The 23,427-nt window shown below is 36.2% G+C and overlaps 1 protein-coding gene across 1 annotated transcript in view; it reads left to right on the top strand.

Moving 5' to 3' along the window:
• Positions 1-21,789, top strand: part of LOC114357841 (homeobox protein MSX-3) — a 28,688-nt gene extending 6,899 nt beyond the window's left edge. The window contains exons 2-3 of the mRNA XM_028311627.1: positions 18,764-18,951; positions 19,596-21,789. Coding sequence (XP_028167428.1) covers positions 18,764-18,951; positions 19,596-19,844 — 437 coding nt within the window. The 3' untranslated portion in view covers positions 19,845-21,789. The remainder of the gene's footprint in view (positions 1-18,763; positions 18,952-19,595) is intronic.
• Positions 21,790-23,427: the final 1,638 nt, after the last annotated feature.

Below are 23,427 nucleotides of genomic sequence, written 5' to 3'. Positions count from 1 at the left end.
ATGGATTTTCGATAAAATATTGCAATTTGTAGTCGGTCTGTGTATAATTTGATTATTTGATGTCACATAAAATCATGTTTTATGTAAAGGAAAAGATTGTTTTCAATTTAGATTAAATTTTCAATAAATCTTGGCATTGTTGTATTTGTTGTTCGCGTAGTAAACGAAATATATAGCGGATCGATTGGCTACGTGATGGTACATTTAATAGTACAGTCGTCGACATAATCAACTACTTCAATATGTTTATGTTGTTCAATTGATTTTGCACCTTATTTCTAAGGTGTAGAGTTTTAAATCCTCTGAGATCTTTTTTTAGTAATGAGAGGCAACTGTACATTGTTACAGTTTGCTAAGTTATTTATTAATAAAACAAAATACATATTATTATAACTTTGCCCAATGAAATACTCAATACTCAATAATGATTTTACTTGCATCCCTATTCTATTTCAAAAATCATTACCACAAAATTCTAATGCAATCAATTACAATGACCTTACCCTATTATACTCGTAGTTGTTGCAACTACACGAAGGCGAGTGAGCTTTACATGTGTGGTGGCTCGCTACTGTTCGTTTTTCAAAAGTTTTGATAGACATTACACTATCGTTATGTGCATGTACACGTTCTTCTTCTCAGTCGGTACACTCTTGTCAGAGTGGTCGTGGTCATCATTTTGAATCACTATTCAGAGTGATGTTCCTCGTAATACGGCGCCATTCCCCGCGGACTGCAGCTTTCCGGGTACTTTCGCTAATCGAGCACTTAGTTGCGGCCTTGATCTGGTCCGTCCATCTCATTGGTGATCTACCACGTGGTCTCTGGTGCCCTCAACTTTTCCCTGTACTACGAGACGCTCTATGGAGTCATTACTGCGCCGAGATACATGGCCGAAGAAGGTTAAAATGCGTGACCGAACCGTGGTTGATAGGCGCTGTCTGATGCCGAGTTCATTTAATATGGAGTCATTGGTACGAAACTCGGTCCACGATATTCCCAGCATCCGTCTCCAGCACCACATCTCCAATGCGTCAATCTTCTTCCTTTCGGTTTCACGAAGAGACACGTACACACACAAGTAAAGTTCACTCGCCTTCGTGAGTTGCAAGAACTATATCAGAAATAAGCTTTCCACTACAGGATTTATAAAGAAATGGGAGTCGCTGAAAATCAGCGCAGCCTGAGTATTCTCAGGCAGCATTAGCTGAGCCACTTCCAATTTCTTCCTTATACTATGTCAATCAATCAACAACATTACTGTAGCTAGCTAAGTAAGTTGTAGAAGCAATAAAGGACTTTATTTATTTACTAGCTTTTGCCCGCGGCTTCACCCGCGTGAAATTTAGTGTCACAGATCGGCATAAATTATAGTCTATATGTTAATCTGGGTTTCAAACAATAATACTGTATAGTTTCAACAAAATTCGTTCAGTAGTTTTTGCGTGAAAGAGTAACAGACATCCAGACATCCAAACTTCCGCATTTATAATATTAGTAGGATTTACAGGATTTATGATTTTCCCATTTAATTTGTACATCTAGGAATCAAACTTTGGGCCTCTAACTCAAGAGGCTAAGCATAAGACTTCTATGAATAAACTATTACTAACTATAATAAAAATACAAGTCCACAGCACAAACGATATTGTTCCGTGACGTGTCCGTGACGGATCCGATCCGATAGCACTCCACTGTTTCATTGGTTGCCTTCAATCAAATAATTGGCACAAATGTACAGTCAACTACACAAAAAAACTGTACATGTTTGTTGGAATATAGGACCTATTTTCACTATGTTAAAGACCTTAGTGTTTAGTTTTATGTGGTGTTGACTGTACGAACGGCACGCTCAATCGATTCGGTCGGCCATCGATTTTATTGGCACTACTATTAAGATGGCTTCTGTAAAGCCAATAATTGTTGTTGAAAAATCACTCCTATTACAACTAGATTAAGATGCTACAAAAGAGATTGATGTACTCTAGTCTGTACATGATTACCCTTTGTTTCATCATTGTTTGTACTTTCTTTATTAATTAGATATTGAATTTGCATTAATACGTAAGTCCTACTAGCTTTTAGCAGCGGCTTCGCCCGAGTGAATATCTGACAAAATAAGACTTTATCGCTAACTATCCTAGGATTTTCACCTTAACAAATTATGCATCAAAATTTTAAACCTTTCTCGTGAATTATAGGAGCAAACCGCATGAAAATCCGTTCACTAGTTTTGCAGTTGAAAAAGACAGGTATACGCGACGGAAGATTTTGTTTTTAAAGGTACTTACTTTTGTATCAAAATCTGTGCAGACGAAGCTACGATGCTGCAGACAGATTTAATAAAATTTACACACCTTACCTAAACCTAAACAATTCTCTTTTGCAAGCAATCACCTCCTCTCTACGTAGTAGGTACGTACGGGTACCCACCTCTCGTTCCCACCTCTGCAACTCCTATGTAGCCAGGATCTACAGCTTGACCGCCAATAAAAACCCAAACTATGTGGGCCAAGTTTATCCCAGGGGAAAAATTATATGTAGTTAGTTAAATAGGAAAAGTTTCTGATCAAAGGAAAATCTTCTATGACAGACTAAATAGGTATAGCTGTTGCGATTCACGAAGGCGAGTGAGCTTCACATGTGTGATGATGTGTGGTGACTTGTAAGAACTATTTATTAGTCCAAACAAATAAAGAAATTTTGATTTTGACTTTGACTTTGACTTGCAACAGAGGGCTTAGTGTGAGTTTACATCAAAAGTCCTCACTAGTGACCGCGTTAAAAAAATGTATGTAAATTTTAGGTCTTGAAAGTTTCCGCTAGGGGCGCTGCACAATCCGTCATACATTTAATGTCCCACCAGTACGCCCTCTATTAGTTTTTCACAAGTTTTAATAGGCATCACACTATCGTTATGTGCATGTACACACGTACACACGCAAGTAAAGCTAGAGTTTTCCCGCGGGAAAACTCACAGTAAAAAAAAACAATAATGTGTAAAACCTTATCATTCTTTTCTTTTAATTAAACTGGCCATGTGTCGACCCTTTAATTTATTTTATTGGCAACACTAATTTAATATTTCGCCCGCGTCATGTCACACATAATGTTTTAATCAGCCCACGTCAACGTCATTATTATCGCGAAAGTACACATACCCACATAAATCTAAACCCTGCACTCTTATGTATTTCTAATAAGGTTCATTTGGTAACAACAAAGTAATAGTTTGGTGGGATGACTGTACGTATTTACCAGCGATAAGTGCGCAATACCTATTTGATATTAAAATAATTTTATTTTAAGCGTAATCCATTTTGCACTTAATTAATGAATGCTTAAATTTAATTAACCAATTCATCACAGCTGCACGTTTTATGGCAACGGGATCATTATGGTATAACTAGTAGATTGATAGAGTTTATTTATACACTAAATTAGTAAGTATGAAATAAATAATGATAAATAAATCCGAATAGGTTATGATTCTGGTGCCCAACTGCAACGATTTGTATCGGACCAACACCGAAAATTAAAAAAAAATTCAATCGAACTTAGTCGAAAGCTAACCAAGAGCTTCTGTCTGTGATGTTTTTCCTTTTGTTTGTTCAACCAACCCAAATTCATATGTTTCATAGTCGAAAAGCAGTAGTTATCCCTAAAAATGTATCATTATTATTTATCAGCCTGTATTTTAGTGTATAGAATACCTTACCTAGTAAAAAAGGTTAAAAATACCTAGTTAATATTTCTATCTTTCTTACCTAGTATTTCCGCAGATGTCAAAGCAAAAACTTATTTAAATTATGGCAATAACATTAAAACTCCACAAATTCTCAACTCGTCATTTTCATTCTTCAAGAATATTTTAACTACGATATTACTTTCATACTTAGATAGGTTACTTGAATTCTATAATTGGTAGTCACGCACGTCAAGTTTCCCATTGACCCTACAAAAGTAGCCCTTATTCCGCAGTCAATAAAGTTCATCATTAGGTCAACATGGTAAGCCTGATCTGGTATTATGTGTACTAAAAAGCTAGACAGTTATTGATATAAACCACTTAGCGGCGCGTTTTTGTTTTTAACCGACTTCAAAAAAAAGTGGAGGTTTCTCGATCGATTACTTATCAATTAACTAAAGAATAACGGATCACTGGGCGAGGACAATGGGTTTTCTCGGAAACAAAGTTGTTACGGAACTCTGCTAGGGCAATGAGAACCACCAGCTCATTTGACTGGTAACGCTAAGTTTATAGAGACAAACTTGAGCCATAGGAAATAGATCTCCAAATATCTTAAGAGTCGAAAAACTTTCTTTTCAGTATGTGGTTTGATTTGAATTCAGCAATTTTTAGTTTTTTTTTACTCCAAAGTTGTTAGTTACTTACCTTTTGTGCAAAACTAAAGAGTGTTACACAGAAGTTAATATCAGCTTGTATCTACCTAGGTTACATTTGTATTTTCCTATTTATCTCTGAGAGCCATTTAATCAATTGATTCATTCGTCGTCCATTCCAGGAAACTTAGTATGGGTAGGTACTTAGTCATGTTTGATGTAATTCAATTTATTTTCTCTGGGGCATTGTCACCGAGCGTATTTTTTTTAATAAAAATATTTGATTTTGTATCAAGAACCAAAACTTATAAACTTTCCTGGCCTGACATTGTCAATGTTCTATGCATTTTTTCCTTTCTTAGCTTGAAGTTTTTCATGCTATTGGTAATGAGATAGCTGTTCTCCCCACACTGTGGCGCCGATCGTCCGACCATCTGTCAGCGCGGCGTCCGTCAGTAAATCATTGCGAATGTCGCTTTAACGAGTTACAAGCGTCCTGATTGGCCATTTTATAGGATATCGCGGAAAAAATGTATAGAAAATTAAATTAGTAAGCTGGTATTGCTTAGCTAGCGGCCTTAAGGGGAATTTTCTTGGAGTTTGCTTCATATTTCATTCAGTTAATGCAACTGGCAGTTAATCCTATGTTGTTTTACAGTTAACTCTTTTGAGAAACAGTTGCTAACTTTTCGTTTGTTCACCCGTAATTTCCTGAGTAATTCATGATTACAAACGTTTTCTACACACGAAAAAGCATAAACCTTTGAATACACTACTTTTTAAAATGATACCTAGCCATTACACGTGAAAGTTTCTGAAGAAGAGCTCTTTCATGAAAAACTAATAAGTATTTTACTCATTACCTATGACGAAATTTTTCTGAAAGTAAGCACTTACATTTAAAATACCCATGATCTATCAAACTCACCCTTAACACACTCATATCAACTCCTGCGCTACATAAAACCAGCCCTCAGCAATGCCTTGACACCGTCGCCATCTTGAAAAAAGTTTCCCGCCAACCGCAACTATTTCAATTAACATGGCGGCCGTCGAGACGCCTCTATTGTCGTTGGTTCATTCATGATGACACTTTTTGTGCAAAAACTACATATTTGTGATTCATAAAGCTGCTGGAAGCTACAAATGAAGGGAAAATGATAATGAAGAACTGGGAATCACTTGAATTAATTATTAATGTGACAAGTTATGTACCGTAAAGGTGCCATGCCACTTATTTGAAAGCTGTATTAATTACAATATTTTTAAGTGGTTCAATTATGACACAAATATGGCCCAAAGTCCCAAACTATTGTTAAGATATTAGCTGGATTGTAGCTGACTAGAATACACTTTCAGGAGACCTATTGGCATTTTATTTGTTACAGAAAGGTTTTGAGTTTATTTTAATTCATTCATTCAAAAGCTGGAGCTAAATGCCCTGTAGTGAACAAAATAAATGATGGTCAAAATAAAGTCATGATTCCATATCATTCATACCTACCCTTAGGTCCCAAATTCAATTCTAGGACGGGTCAGTTTAGAAAACGATTATTAAACTTTCTCATGCTTTTTCCACGCACATTAACAATAACTTAATCATAATTTTAACCTATCTTGGCACTGGTTATCACAACCATTTCTATAGACCTAAAAGCAACTTCTGCAACTAATATACACCCTTAAAAGCAACTTTTGCCACTAATAGGGCTTCCAATTTACCCAGCATCCGAAGTGGGTAATTAAACAGATATCCCATAAGATTTATCACTCGAATAGTTGTTCTAAATCGTTCGCAAATCACTGGCATATTCGCAATCAAACGACTTAATAATGCGCTCGATAAGTCGTACATTATCCGAGTAAAGTGTTGGATCCGTTCACTTATTATAATGTAGAAATGATCAGAGAGTCCGGTTGTCAGAATTTATCTAGTCATAGTATAATAGAGACTCTAAAAATAATCCCGAAAATAATAAACCTGTAAAAATAATCCAAATAGGCTCCCAAAGAGTACTCTTACACGTCCTAATCCTGCCCCTGTTTTCCCTGTTTTGGACAGTGCTGAGAAGAAGCAGCGCAAGAAACTCATTTACTATTGTCAGCCTCTTCAAAAACATCTTCTGGAAAACAAAGCTTCTAACTCTCATCATAATATTAGCTACTGCCAAAAAGCCTAAACCTAGCCAAATCCTACATAACCTACTAGCTGCCCCCTCGGCTAAGTACTGGTATACTTATACAATGATGCATTTTCTGTATGATGGAGAAAATAATTATCTATCTAAAAAGACTTATGGCAAATGCGGTTTCAGCATGCATAGTCAAAAAACTACTGTGCCAACTTATCTTATACTTAACTTCAATGTTGAAATGTAAACGATATATTTTTACTGAGTCTATTCGACAAAATTTGTTACCACTCAAAAGGCTATTTGTAAAGCAAATCACTTGAATATTTAATAACTAATTAGTAGTTTAAAGAACTGTGCTATTTAAATTCAATCAAGGTTAGTTTCACTTCCTATTGTGTAATTGTCGAAAGCTAAATACTCGTAGATCCAATGAAAATTTAATTGAAAAAAAAATTGCCTCAACCTGTGCTCTTTTCTGACACGTTAATTCTTCAATGCAATGGGAACAAAGTCATTTTATCACATTGTCTCCCATCGAATACTCAAAATTAAAAACAATACAAAATCTTTATGAATATGTAGGCACTTAAACTCGTCCCAAATATAGCTTGCTCTAACACCACTTTAGGACAACATATCATGGGCCGATGCTGAGAAGAAGTGGCGGAAGAAACCCATACCTACTGTCAATTCGAACCTGAGAAAGAACTCAACCAACCAAAAAAGGAGTTTTATGTAACTACAGCCGTCAGATTATGATCTATCTAACCCTTTAACTAACTTGATTAGGCTTCGTTTCGCCATTTCAACTTTTCGCTCAACATTTTTTCCTCGACATTTTATAAAAAATATTGACTATCCATGTCAATTACGGATACCTCGGTAACCGATCCAGAACTACGGAATCTAGATCAACGGTTATTAGTCTAAGTATTCAGTTAAATATGCAAGCAATCCGTGTGAACTGGCCTGGCTTGCATGGGAAAATGACTGGCCATTTTCCGCACGAAATCAAGCTATGCAATTCAGCGGAATTACTTATACATTTTTTGTTTTGTTTTGTTTATTCAAATCATGCAAAGTTGTGCCTGTGTTCGATATGTCTGAAACTAAGTGAGATCCTTTTTAGGAACGTACAAATTCATTATCCATTAGCATGTAAGTATTTATGATTCCACTACAAACCAAATGTAGCCATTTTGCGAATCAGTCTTTCCTAGACAAAGCCCCGGTTTCTTCCGGAATTCCGGATACATTATTTCTTTTTGAAAGTTTTTTTTTTATAGAAAAACCGATACGTTCTTTATCAGTATGAATGAATGGCAATTAATGATGTTAGTAACTTTGGATATCAATTGTATTTTCCTGAATAAATTCATTATTGTTGAGTGATAAGGTGAAAAACTTGCACCCTCATTATATACCAATATGGTAGAGTCGTGTTCACGTAAGTGGAAACTTTACAGGACTTGAATACCCAATATTTGGCCAACGAATGGTGTCGAAGTTCTTTGCAAGAAATATTCTTCGTCTTGTAAAAACTTAGTTCGTTATCTCCCTTTTCGGAACTGTAAGGAGGTGAGCTGTCAATTTTAATTTAGAAACGAATAAAATAACTATGAATCTTAATAACCTCGTATACACCGCACCTTTGTCCGAAAACGTTGTTATTATCTTATTAAAGTATTTATTATACCACCTTTGCGCCACCGTCGGCGCTGCCAACCGAAAAACATTAAAAACGGTATGCGAATTGTGCCCAAATCGGTCGTCTCGCGGCCGGTATTAAATAAATAATTACACATTTGTCAGATAGTCCTAAAAAGCGAAATGGTCGACGGACAGCGGCCATATTTGGGCCGGCATGTTGGCGACTGTGAGTGCAGGTGAGCGCGCCAATTACTGGGGCTTGCAAAAAGCGCGCGCGGACAAATTGTGAAATTGTAGGCCTTTGGACGCTGACCTGGAGGGCGACCGTCTTACGCGGCATAGGTCGGTTCGCGCGCAAATTGTAGGGTTGCGCGACGCCATTTTGTTAATTGACCCGCGTAAATTTTTTTCGTAGGTAAATAGGGCGACACCACCATTCATGTCCAACGTTATTTGCGCATGAATCAACAATGAAGGATGTGAAAGTTCAGCCAAAAGTCAGGGCTGAATGGGGTGAGCTTTAGTTTGAATCGTATTGGAATTCACTTTCTTCATTTAGGTAGGTAGGTACTACCCCAACACGCGTAACTTATAAGTACACATTGATGATTTCACCCTAAAACCGCCAATTGGATAGAGTGGTGTAGGACTCATTGTATAACTTTTACATTATCAACTTTAAACAAACATACATTCATAGTGTAATTTTATCTCTACGTCGTGCTCCCCTGAAATAAAAATTTAAATAAAAAAATACAGTCAAGAACTGTTTACAATACTAACAAAGGATTAAAATTGAACACGCTTTCTAATAGTGCAATAAAATCCTCAATCCGCGGTCACCCATCCCATCTCAGCCGTTTCGGAGAACACTTTTTACGTCTTCATTATCCCAGAACAATCGTAAAATGGCGACCGCAACCAGTGATTATGAAACAATAACACTGCAATAAATTACAATTAATATTTTCCGAATGAACAATTTCATTTGGTAGGCTTTTACGGTTGTGTATTTTATGGTTATATTCCTCGGTAATTAGCGATGGACGCTTCGTTTGTCTAATTTAGTGATGTGCATCCATCGAGCGATTGATTAATAAAATTAAAATTTTTGAAGACCAAAATATTATGTGTGCAATAAAAGTATTTATTTAGGTTAGGTTAGAGACGGATTTTCTCTTGCTTTTGATTGGATTTTTAGATGGGCCATATAAAGTTTTGCCTAAGAAACAAGGTAAGTACCTAGATCGCGAGACGTTAAACGGCAAATGTAAGACATTACACAGCTGATATCAATATTATAAGCGGACTTTTTCATAATTTGTTAAAAAAATAAAAAACTGTTAATAGAACATAACTACTGACAAACGATGATATAAATAACAAGATTTTACATAACTGTATAAATAAGTGATTAAATAAGATCAGCAAAGAAGTCACGGGCGCAGCACCAAATATAGGCAGCACACATGACACAGTGATATTACAATATGAATTATTGATTAAATAAAATACTTCACATTTATTAACCGTACTGGATCTGCCTCGATACCAATTACATCGACTCGACACAGCACTAAATTCCTTAACATTCAATTAACAATTAAACGTTCGTTGATCATTCATTGTTCCCTTGTCATCAGAATGTAGTTATTTAATGCTGATTAAGAAAAATAACATCAATATTTAATTAAAACGCCCCGTAATTGGTGCCATATTGAAATAAAAACAAAATGGCCGCACTTTAACGCTTATTATTTCAAGCTTTTTCTTGTATAATCCGGTTTTGCAGTTTACTATTCATAATTCATAGGGGTGACATCCAGTTACAGTCAATTTCAAGGGAATTGAAAGGCAAGGGCATAAAAAGAACACAGTTTATTTTTATGTAAAAAATCTAGAGGTTTCTAATTTAAAAAATGCCAACTTTAAACTAAGTACTAATTAGGTACTTACAAATACAAAATACCAATGATATTATAGAACTATAGATATGTTACGTTCATAGAAATTACGATTTTAATCCGTGCCGAGCTATTCCAAATTGCACACATTGACAAATGTAACTGATAAGTGAAACAAAAGATACGAAATAGCACGCAAATGAAAGAGATAGCTATAGTTTTAACGATTTTGCACTAACTAATCTATGTCCGCAGCGCACGCATCCTTATCGCTCTAACGTCAAAACAAGATCGCTTTCTCTTTCTTAACTTGAACATGACGCATGACGTCTTGATTGTTTGCATAAATAATTGAAAATATAAATACTAAATAATTTTGCATAATCACATGTGGTAAGAGATCCCTTGTATTTTGTTTACTTTAGAGTCACTTGGTACACTTTCGAAACACACACGATGGGATTTTTTATTTATTTTGGTAAGAACACAGGAACTTACGGTGTGGTACGCACGCGATTGTGCACGACGCAGGCCACACGAAGACTAAACACAAGACGTCCCAATTGGGACGTATTTGAGTATTCACAGCGCGAGCGCTTAAAATATAACATATCTGCTTTTGTTTTTATATAATATCATTGCAAAATACAAAATATTTTATTCATACAAACAAGTCACATAACAAAGTTTTGGATCTAATCCTTTTAAGTTTTATCAACTTGTGTTAGGATCAGACCGCTCTGTCTAAATACAATAATGAAAACAGACTCGTTGAAATGACGACTTAATGAGAGACTGAGAAACTCGCACTTTGCGAATATTTTTTTCTTCTTTCAAACTTTATTTTATGTACAGACGATAGCACATCAAGCAGAATACATTTTTGTTGTAAACTGGCTCCTATTACTAGTAAATAAGACGTCACGATGTAAAGCTTGAAGTGCTAAACGCGCTAAACCTAAGTAAAGAATCGTCTTCAATTTTAGAACTGAAACAAAACAGAAAGTAGACTTTTCTTTTACATAATTAATAGGCTGTTATCGCATATTTCACTGCAACCATCCACCACTTCCCTGGCAATTAACATTCTGCGCAAGTCTTAAGATGAAATTTATTTCGCTCGTCGCTAGCTAATCGATTTTCTAAGAATCGATATAAAAACTGTGGAGCAGTCGAGCGTCTGGGTCACTGTAGAAATGAATACAGTGAGATTGGTATATGTGATGCGCCATAGATTGTGGGCCGAAGACTTGCTTTTCAAAGCCTTCTTCGTGTATCGTGCGAGTTGTAACAACTGATGTCACAACGTGTTTCAATGAGGGCTATCGTTTTAGCGCTCACCAGTTGGCGCCACTGTAGAGTAAGGTCCTGTCACTTGCTAGTCGCGAAGACAGTGGCGCCAACTTGTGAGCGCTAAAGTGGTAGGAGGACTAGATCGCATTTGCACTCATCAAGATGGCGCCACTGTAGATTAAGGTCCTGTCAATCGCCAGGGGTGCCAACTGTTAAGTATAAAAACGATAGCCTTCATTAACCTGCACTGTGAAGCAATGTCAAAAGCCAAACTGGGAACAAAAACACTATTTTTTTAATTGGGAACTTAATATTTACCCGTTATCTTATGTCAAGTGCAAACATATTGTAACTGAATGGTTAAAGTTAAAAAAATATGATGAAACAGAATCTCTGATGACAGGTTAAAGATACTTTAATTTTAAAAATATTGTAGGGTAACCAGNGCTGACCTGAGGGCGACCGTCTTACGCGGCATAGGTTGGTCGGTTCACGTGCAATTTGTAGGGTTGCGCGACGCCATTTTGATAATTGACCCGCGTAAAATTTTTTCGTAGGTAAATAGGGCGACACCACCATTCATGTCCAACGTTATTTGCGCATGAATCAACAATGAAGGATAGATAAATGTGAAAGTTCAGCCAAAAGTCAGGGCTGAATGGGGTGAGCTTTAGTTTGAATCGTGTTGGAATTCACTCTCTTAATTTAGGTACTTGCCGATCCTAGATGAGCTAAGTAAGTGATATCTGACTTCTGAACCCCAACGCGTAATTATTAAGTACACATTGATGATTTCACACTTTTAACCGCGAATTGGATTGAGTGGTGTAGGACTTACTTCTTCTTTTTTGATGATGTTGGCAATACACGTCGAGGTCGACTTGATTTGTGCCATTTTCAAATATATAAGTGATACGAGTTACAAAATGAGATCAAGTAATGATATAATGAAGGATGATAGATGATAAAAATGTTTGGGATACGTTACTGCCTAGCTCGCATAAATAATTTATAACTTTGTACATTTTAAAGCATGTAAACCTTTGAAAAAGAGGCTGACAATAGTGACTGAGTTTCTTGCGCTGCTTCTTCTCAGCACTGGCCCATTTATTGTCCTGAAGCAGTGGTANGATCTATTGCGATAGTCCACCTAAATTGGTTTGTTCTACGTACTTTTATTATGTAAGGATGGGAGTGAAGGTGAGAAATTATACAACCGAATGCTGGATAAAGACTGCATAAATTATAATGTCCTAGGTCTGACTACACTGACTAGGTCTCAATTAATTTAATTACAACGACTTGACAAAGAAGACAGTGAACTCAAACACTAAGGCTAGGTTGCACCATCTTACTTTAGCTTTAACAAACGTCAAAAATGTGTCAAATTCCATACAAAAAGCACCTTGAATGAAAAAAAATCTTATTTTCAGGACACTTCAAAATTTTTCTTAATCTAATACCTACCAAGTTGTCAAAAAGTAGACACCACTAAATACTTTACCATGTAAACGTGAATTCTAGGTAGGCAACTTTAATAATCCTTTCTGAACGCTAAGCAAATGTTCCTATTGTAGTGACAAGCATGTCTTAAAGCCATTACAGCGCCACTAGCCGCATACNCCGCATATATACCGCAACTACGAAGAACAAGCCGAAACATCCGTAATTTACATCAATAACACAGATTACAACGTCCCAATTAACCTGACATTGACAACTAAATCCTATTAAGTAATCCTGCCGCGCTTAATTGGGCGCCATTACGCAAAATGCTCTATGGTCTGTCATCACAAAATGGCCGCCGCGCGGGAAAATAAATACGAGATGGATATTATATCTTCATTAGCGTTCGGGAGCGCATTGATACGTCGGCAGGTGGCCATTGAAATTGTTGTATTTTATCACTGAAGCGCTTAAAGGCAGACATTGGTGTGGCGCGGTTTTCCTTTTTTGATTGTCTATGGATCGGATAAGGAATGCGCAGATCTTGCTGCTAACGAATTAATTGAATTTAACGTTTATGTTAATGCAATTTGTAATGCAAATAGCGACGCTGATAAGGCTGGGTGATAGTGACAACGGATATCTGCTGGGGGATAATTACATACACCTTTTTCGTTGTTCCCTGATGTGTGGGAAATAGGGTAATCATAAACGCAACATTATAGGCCCTTTCCCACGCCAATCCAGTTTTGCGGGATCCTGCATTACCGGGCTGTCGTGTGACCGCATGCAATGTGTATGAAATTAGAATTCCAAATTCAAACGGATGGGTTTTTGCGGGACACTGTTCGTGTGCATTATTAATATTAAAATAACGTATACATACATACTTACTACTACGAGTTACACGGAATACTGCAAAAAACAGTTCCTGCAAAAAACGGGATGTCTCCTTGGGAAAGAACCCTAAAACAGTGAGGAGGCTTAAGTTAACTAGAATGCTTTCTAAGAACCGTTAAAGTGCGTGTAATGTATGAAAATTAAATGAAGTGACAATAAAATGACAGAATATTTGGAAAATTCTACTGAACTTTGGTGGAGAATCAGATTATTTTTTTTTAGAATGTAACACCTGATATTTTATTATGTGATCAACTGGCAAGAAGTTAGAACTCTACCAAAGTAATTTATTTCAAAATAATTAACGCCCTTATTCACAAACATTACTATGAGGTGTCACAGTGCGCGTGGACGCACAGGATGTCACACAAACCAGTCACAGAGCTCTATTCAACACTGTGCGTTGGATTTGCTGCTTCACTTAAGCAAGTATCGTTTGTGAATACGGGCGTAAGTATAGTTGTCCAATATTAAGCTGTTCCAGATATGACATTGATAGGAGGATGTTGATATCAATACCTACTGGGATAATAATTCCGATTGGACAACACTGAAGTTTCCCATTTAACTATCACATTTAACTGGATGGTTTGGTTTGGTTATCAATACTAGGTTTTAGTTCCGATTTTTTGCCACTAGACGTTTCAGAATCGTGTAACTCTACCTGAATAGCTTTTATTTATTCAAGTATATCGACATGACATTTATTATTCAGCTTTAATTCATTTAATAGTATTGTCCTGATTGGAAAGGGTCAAATAATTAGAGAAATGCGCGTCAACATCCTGCACATTCTAACTTTTTGTATGTTAATGGGGGTCAGTCTTTATCAATACAATATTCATGTCGACAGGAAATTGAAATATTAGTATGCCGATTGCTTTTATTGCCTGGAACAATGGATACTAAGCAAATCAGCTCTAGAACTGCGCTCGATGTTTATATGACCCGTTTGGAATCAGGGGACCATATTATTTAATATTATGCCTATGTAATAAATACGGATTTATTGTTCGAGAGGTACAAGACCTTTTTTTCATTTTAAAAAGAATATTAACAAGTCTAATAAGCCCGTTAATAATAAAATAAGCCCGGGTAAGCTAAATAATAACATTATGCTTGCGTTACGAATGGGTTCACCACAATCGAACCTCGGATCACGAGTCGGCCAGTCTGACATCTTCTTCACCGTTCCTAAACCTAAGTTAAGTAGGTTTTACCTATTTACTATTTTTCTTCTCCGATTTTTGTTTTTTATTCGACTTTGTCATCTGGCCTCAAGCCCATTCAACATTCATCGATTTTGATCATTCAAATTTTGATCTTCATATTTTTTCATTGAATACCTGCTACGAAACCACCAATAGACATCAAAAGAGTGACGTCACATCGCTTCTTACTGTAATTATTTTAAAAAACATAGGTAATTTTGACGGATAATAATAATAGTAAAGAGTGTTTATTCTTATGAATTACTCTGACTCCATTATTACAACATCATGCTTTAACAATCTTCATAATACATTACTTCCTATTGACTCTGCGGTCAAGCAATCATTTGATTATCCATTGTCATTGAACAGTTAAATTAAACGGAATATGCAAACAAATCAGCAGTTTCAATGGCCACAATTATGTGCAACTTTATGTCTCGATTAATATTAATTCGATCGGTCGTTAGCCGTTTAATATCGGCGCAAGGAAAATGTACGTAGTAGGCTCTTCTGCTTTCTGTAGCTATAGTGACAACAAACGTTTTGGAATGACAATATTACGCCGATGTCACGTCAGCTTTGACAATGTATCGGTCTACTAGTAGGGGCGAGGGCATTATAGTTTGATACTAGGATTGTGATTGTGACATCAGAAGCAATTTCAATTTCAAACATAGATTGATGCTTAATTGACTGAATTTCGAAATTGAAACCAACACATGACAGAATCTACGTCTGAGAGACTTTTATTTTATTTATAATGAACTGTTAATCGGTCAGTTGACTTTCAGGTGTATTGAAGTAGTTAGCTCAATTGACTCACGATCCCGCATTGGGACACCAAGATTCGGGCCCATTTTCCTCCAAAGCGGAGATGAGAGGAGATGGCGTATTTGAATCATGATGAAGTCTATAATAATAATAATTTTATTTTCGTATACTTAGTCTAATAATATACAGATTATGGTAGGAACTTCCCTTTAGGCAAGACATTGCCTGTGTTGGGAAGAACCGCTCCTCTTCACAATTATTCACTTAACTAGTAAACTAAGTTAATGTAAATCCATATAATATGCGCTACATGCGCTACGTTTGATGCAACAGTTAATTTATTTATTTCCATTATAAGTACCACGCTCAAGTCTTTGCTGTGGTTTTTGAAATCCGATTGATGATTCGAACACAAATCTCCTCTCCTCTCCGCTTTGGTGGAAATCGAGCTTCATGCGGGTTGCATTCTAAGAGAATAGCTGAGTTAGTTTTGCTTAACTCGCATAGTTGATGCAGTTTTCCATAGTTTTGCAATCTGCAAGGTATACAAACATTATAAGAAACTGCGTCAGCTATGCGAGCTAAGCTGAACTGACTTAGCTTAGCTCTTAGTTTTTGAGCTTAGTTCTGTAATACGCAAATAATGCACTATCCTCCTGTGAAACTTTTTGGTGCCATCGAGTCTTTATTGATTTAATGTCCTATGTCCCCTAGATGGGGCAGAGGGCGTCCACAACAGTCCTCCATCGCGTTCGGTCTTGAGCTTCGCATTTGATCACGCTCCAAGTCTTGCCGATCTTCTTCGCCTCGTCTACTACAGTGCCCCGCCAATTTGATTTGGGGCGACCACGTTCGAGCCTTTATTGGTCTGATATATTATCAGGAGTATGTCAAATCTATACAAGTGTCAATGTTGAAACCGTGATTTCCAAAAGCTCTTGGTCGGCAAACTGCTTTAGTCCCTACTGTTCCTTGTTATATGCTGAATCAATTTACCTACCGTTTGAATGGTACGCGATCGGCTGTATAATGACGCCGCGATCGACAGGGGGCGCCATTGTGCCACTTCCGCCCGCTAAATAGCCTATAATGGCCGGCGCGGTGGTTCATAATGAACTAATAAACTTATTAAAAAAGTCTATTAGTTCAGATATCAAATACGTATAGGTTGATATAAGTTGATGTCAATTGACTTAAAAACAGACCGCTACCAACCAGTCAATATGGAAATCATTGGGGCTATGTTCAGCAGTGGACGTCCTATGGCTGAAATGATGATGATGATTTATATTTGACTGAAATGACTGAAAAACAAATGAAGACTATTGTTTGAGTCTGTTTAATGAAAACGTCTTATTGGTCTAGTGGTTAAAAGTGAAATGTATTTAACTTAATACATGTCTGTATTATCAGGTTTCCTTATTTTAGGGCTAAATATTTGACGTGACACTTTTGACCAGGGCTGAGTCATAAATAGAACTATTAAAAGTAAAACTAATTAACTTCAACTAAGTTAAAATAATGAAGCGTTACATAGTTGTAACTAGCCTAAAATATCTTAAGGGAACGACCCATTTCATCTCGTTTTACTACGGATTTCACGCAACGGGAATAGAAACGCTATTACCAACTACGGAACCGTAGCAAAGGGAGATACTGAACTCTAAATGAGTAAGCCCTTTACTTGTGTTTGCATTATAGTCGTACAAAAAATCAAGTTCTTAAAAAATAAATGATTTCAGAGGTGAGAGATGATGCGTGAATTTAAAAGAACAAAATCTTAGGCTGGGTTGCACCATATGACTTTAACTTTGCCAAACGTCAAAAATCTGTCAAACTTCATACAAAAAACACCGGTTATCGTTATAGTTACGGTCAAATTTAGGTGGTGCAAATCAGCCTTAGTAATGTTTCTTTGTTAGGTACTGTGACATCTAAAATTTTGATATTGCTTCTAATGTTAAAAATGCAATATCTCCAAACTCAATAGACTTATGATTTATGCAACGCTTGAGAATCAGAAAAAAAACACAATCTTTTTTTAATTCACGATTCTCATTAATATAAAACACTGGCCACAAACAAAAACATATTTTAACTTGCCAACTATACGTCACCCTGACTGACAGTACGCAAATTAATACTGGCCGCCCAACGTCAATTTTCGCGCCAATTTCCGCAACCGAGTGGAAAATGGCGGACACGTCTCTTCCGAGAAACGGTTCCGAGCGGTCTTGTGGCGCGAATCAGGTGTTACGAGTGTACCTGTAGTAAAATAAAATGCAAAACTATGCTGTTTTGTGACGTTTTAAATGAGTTTAATGTTTAATTTTGTGGTCAAATATTAATTTTGTAAAATGTTTGTTATTTCGTAATGTCTTTCCGCGTACTTACAAGTACTAACGCTTCCTGTCTGCCATAAGTAGGACACATCTTTGCTTTATTTTTACATCATTTTAATTTTTTTACAAATCACGATATCAGAAAGAATGTAGGATGACCATGTAACAAATTGCCACAGTCATGATGACTACATTATTTCAGTCAGATCACAATACGAGTAGAAAACTCTTATTTACGTTGCATTTACAACATTTTAGGATGAGTTGCACCAATTAACTTTAACATTAACCGGTGTTTTATGTATATGTAGAGTTTGACAGATTTGAACATTTGTTAAAGTTAAAGTAAGACAGGCCAAGAGCTTCCTCGTTATGGATAAAAAATGGTCGTTGAAGCCATTCAACAGAATAATAATGGTACAACTCAGCCTTAATATCTACTCGTACTTCTGTTGTTGTTTCAGAAAAAAATACTTACGTTCTTTTTTTAGAGAAATGACCTATGTTAAATTGTTAATTTACGTGTAACTAGCTTTTGCCCGCGGCTTCACCCGCGTGAAATTTTGTTTGTCACAGATCGTCATAAAGTATAGCCTATATGTTAATCTGGGTTATAAACAATAATACTGTAAAGTTTCATCGAAATCTGTTCAGTAGTTTTTGCGTGAAAGAGTAACAAACATCCAGACATCCAAACTTTCGCATTTATAATATTAGTAAGATAATACCTCTTTTCAACATTTCTAACCCCACTTTCCCCCCAGCGGGCCCTCCCAGCGGCCCCCCCGTGGTCCGGTGCCAGCTCCGCAAGCACAAGCCCAACAGGAAGCCCCGCACGCCGTTCACCACGCAGCAGCTCCTGGCTTTGGAGAAGAAGTTCAGGGACAAACAGTACCTGAGCATCGCTGAGAGAGCCGAGTTCTCCTCGTCGCTTAGGCTTACTGAGACGCAGGTATATTTACTCTTATTTTTAGTCAAATTCAAAGCTTTTAATCAGTACTTGGTGTTTATTACATGTCCCAAATATAACTTGCCTTACCACCACTTCGGGACAACATATGGGCCGCTGCTGAGAAGAAGTGGCGGAAGAAGTCACCTTTGTCTCTCTGTCAAATGTTTCTTTAGGTAAAGAAAAATACAACAAACAATCATCAAAATGGTGTAGGCCATAGGCGTTAAGCCTCGCTACTAATGAAATATTGGCCCTAAATTCACTACTAAATAAGTCCTCTTACTAAGTAATCTAGCACTTAAAAGTTTTTCATGTTAATAATAATATTCTCGAAACGCATTAGTTGATAAATTATGAATAAGGGCTTCATAGTGAACTGCATAAATGCCTTGAAAATGGTCTACATTACTATGTAAAAGCTGCTCTACCACCACTTCGGGACGACATAATTATTATCTGGTGCCAAGAACACATTTGATACTAATATGCCTCATACAACATGTAGGTAAACCCCAATGAAGTAAGAATCTTCTGTGGAGCTAGTTCGCCAAGCCAGGCCCCGAGAGGCCCATACAAAATGAGCAGATTTAATATCGCTTATATCTTTGGCTTTACTATGCTAACTTTAAATTTCTCTATTCCAGGTCAAAATCTGGTTCCAGAACAGACGAGCGAAAGCGAAACGGTTACAAGAGGCTGAAATCGAGAAACTTCGGCTGTCAGCCCGACCCCTCCTCCCTCCGTCCTTTGCGCTCTTCGGCGGGGGAGGGGCGCCCCCCCTCTTCGCAGCCATGGCCGCGGCCACCAGGCCCCAGCTCAGCTTCCTAGGAGGCCCCCCGACCCACCAGCACGCCATAAACATGAACATACTAAACTCCCTCCAACCACATTGACGACTAGAGAACGCGGGAACGCGCGAAAACGACGACCAGCCATCTTAGTGCGGGAGAAAATTTGAAATTTCGAATTTCGAACTGTCAAAACTGGTTGAACATGTGATAGTGAAGACATTAAAAATAAAGTGTTCGTTCTTTTTAAGGATGTTTAAAAAATTAAGGACAGTGTATAAAAGTATCATGATAAGCTCCGTATACTTCAGTTATGTAGTCATGTATTTTACAAAATTATATCAAACAATAAGTGCAATTTTCAACTTAACTGCTACTTAACTAGATTTTAAGTAAAATAATGTTGTTGCGTATAAGTTGGTATAGAATCATCCTATAGATTTATTTATTTAAATTACTATTTTTTTTATTCAAGCTACAATTGTTTAAGTTATTCCTATGCTATGTGTTTTTGTTCCTATTTTTCAAGACTTGAGTTCAGATCTCAAAAATACTTGTTACGTGATCTGTCACACTTAGCTTTTTATAGCCGGTTTCTTTTCTATTCTATTTATTTATGGGTTATAAAACCCATGAGCGGTTAACTTTGTCAAAAGGCTTAACGTACCCTTCGAAGCCTATGAAGTCATCTCATCAAAACATGTTATTTATTTTCTACATAATAATGAAAAAATAAGAATTATCTAATATTAGTTTACTAAAAATCTACTGCAACCGATTTGAAAAGGGTTGTCAAACCTAAAAGGATTAATTCCTCTGTTCTGTTTTTAGTTTTTCTCTAATAACTATTATGTCTATGTCAGAAATTAGGAGAGGTGACTCAACTGTAATAACTAAAATATAATTTAAGCGCCTTTAAATACAAAGATCAAATGAATTTAGTTTTAGCACAGAACGAAATGTATGTAAATAACGTTATACTTAGAACATAACAATAACGGTATTTTTCAAACCGGTTCCGAGCCTTGGATCAAAGTCAGCACTCAACTTAATTCAATTGGCAACTCTAAACCCTTGTAACTTTTTACCACCACATTAGATCTACAACAAGCCGTTCATTTACCATTTAATTAGTCAGTTTCAATTCAATGACTTGTAATTGCTACTTCCATTTAGTTTTACGAGTTTTAATTCATTTTCGAAGTCAGTTTCTTAATGTAAAGTATCCAATAATATCAACCTATTTGCTAGTAGTTGCCTTAAATGGGCTTTAAACAGGCAGTTTTTTATCTATTTGTGCTTTTCAACGGCCCTTCGAATGTAAACTTCTTGGAAATGGCCTCTGGCAACAATGTTCTTGTTTGCGATGAATAAATTAATTGGTAACTGTTCATTAAAAGACGTGGGTTCAAAATTTCATTTTACGTTGGTTCTTTTTTATTTCTTTGCCGTCACTGACAGGCAAGTGTCACTGTCAGTGTTCCCGCCAAAAATTCATGAAAGTTTTTTTCAACAAAATTAAAGAACGAATGCGAGTATTGACCCTCTTAAAAAATATTTGAGAAAAGTTTTAGAGTACAAATAGTTTTTTCCTACTTACATGAACATTTTTTTATTTAAACTTTTCACAATATTTGCAGATAATAATATGCTACAGTCAGTGTATGCAGAAAAGTTAGCCTTTAAGAAACTTGTATTGATTGGCAATAACTTCTTTATTCTTGATGTATAAATCAACTTGTAAATAATTACTTTAATAAATTATTATGTGCGTATGTTAGATAAAAGTATGGACGATCTTTTATGTACTACTAGATTTTTTAAATGCAAAATGCTATTGTATAAAATTAGGTAGGTACTTAAATTGAGGTAAGTTAATTTCCAAACTTTCCCTGTCTCTGTATATTTTGTGACGTCATCAAAAACTCGATTTTTCTCAAAGTAAACAAAACGTTCGGAATATTTTGTACGCGTAGGAACGAATATTAAATACATAGTTAATTCTAAGGGCAACTTGAAGAAGCATTTGTAAATTATTGATTAAATTATAAATTCGTTATTAGTACAATTTGTGGTTTTAATTTTTGTTTAAGTTATGAAAATGTGATAAAGCCTTTATCTTCAGAAGGAATCCTTTTTTTGGTTCGTGTAGATAACATAAAATAAAATAGGTCATACATAAACTTTGAATAGTTATGAAAATATCATGGCAGTATTATTGTCACCAGGTTCTAAATAAATTGGATTGTACAGCAAATTGGCAATAAACATCGCATCGGTACTTCTTTCCCAATTCCATAAAATTCATCACTTAGAAAGTGACAAAAAACTTTAAAATAGGTAGTTGAAACAACCCATAGCTAGTTTTCATAGTGGACTGTACTATACGATAAAACATGTCAGTCAATTTGACAACCTTTGTCGGAAACATTATTCAATGAAAATATTATCCGAACCCTTAGTATTTCTCTTCGACAAATACTTTAACACATTGTGAACCACTTTTCTTTCACGACTATAAAAAGATTTTAGCAATTTAATTCACAAAACAATTGCGCACATTTAAAATAAAGTTTGTTTACACTTTGACAGCAATAGACTGACATGCAAGGTGACATGTCAATGAAGTTTTCAGTTACTGTTGCCATTAAAAGAAATTAGTACCATTAGTTTTCCGCAACATGGCGAGGGTTTTTATGTTCCTGGTCGGGCTTTAAAGAGTAAATAATTATATGGTAATAAATAAGGAGCATCTATACTGGATAAAATACACCTTGCAAAAAATACGCTCTACATTGGGGTATGGAGTACCTAGTACCTACTTTTCCTTAACTCGTGGAATCCTAAGGTTGGGTTGCACCATCTTACTTTTGCGGTAACTATAACGATAACGGTGCTTTTTGTATGGAGTTTGACAGATTTTTGACGTTTGTTAAAATCAAAGTAAGATTTATTTNAGATGGCGCAACCCAGCCTAAGTGGTCGCATGAGACCGCGGTAACATTGTTTTCTACTATCACGATTTGATTGACCTTGATAATCTGGAAAGATTAAATTGGTCTTTTAAAGAAGACTCGTTTAGAAATAAAGGTGTTTTAAACAGGCTAACATATGTATCAATTTTACATGCCGCAACTTTACATACTAGACAAACCTAATTACTAACGCTTGAAGCATAACCATCACCAAAGAAACAAATGGCAATAAAAATATGAATCATCCAATTAACAGTGACACGCGCAATTTGCAGACAATATCTCTATCAATCGTCCGTCCATCTGATAACAGCTTCAACTAGTTAGACTGAAAAAACGACCATAATTCTTCAGGCTGGCAATAGGTCCACCAGCCTTTGTAACCAAAATAGAGACAAATCCTAGAATGTGCCTAGAAGCGACCGAGAAAGATGTCTTCATAACCAACTTCAAAAAGAAGAATTTGACAGAATTGAGACGGTGTTTCAGAGAGAAGACATCCCAAATGTTTTCTAAAAGCCTGCTACAGAACCCAGAACAGGTAGAGTTTAGAAATGAAAATTTTAGTATCCAGCTTCAGCAATTTCTTAAATCCTTACTTTTACATAATGTAGACGCTTTTTAACCCTTCTTAAATTAAACTTAAAACACATTTCTTTTTATTCAGATGCACCATGAGAACGGCTCAACCCAGAAATCAAAGATCCCAACCG

This window comes from Ostrinia furnacalis, unplaced genomic scaffold, assembly GCF_004193835.3.
Source record: "Ostrinia furnacalis isolate ACB-3 unplaced genomic scaffold, ASM419383v2 OfSCF3507, whole genome shotgun sequence".
Taxonomy (NCBI): domain Eukaryota; kingdom Metazoa; phylum Arthropoda; class Insecta; order Lepidoptera; family Crambidae; genus Ostrinia; species Ostrinia furnacalis.
This window is presented reverse-complemented; position numbering and strand designations above follow the sequence as displayed.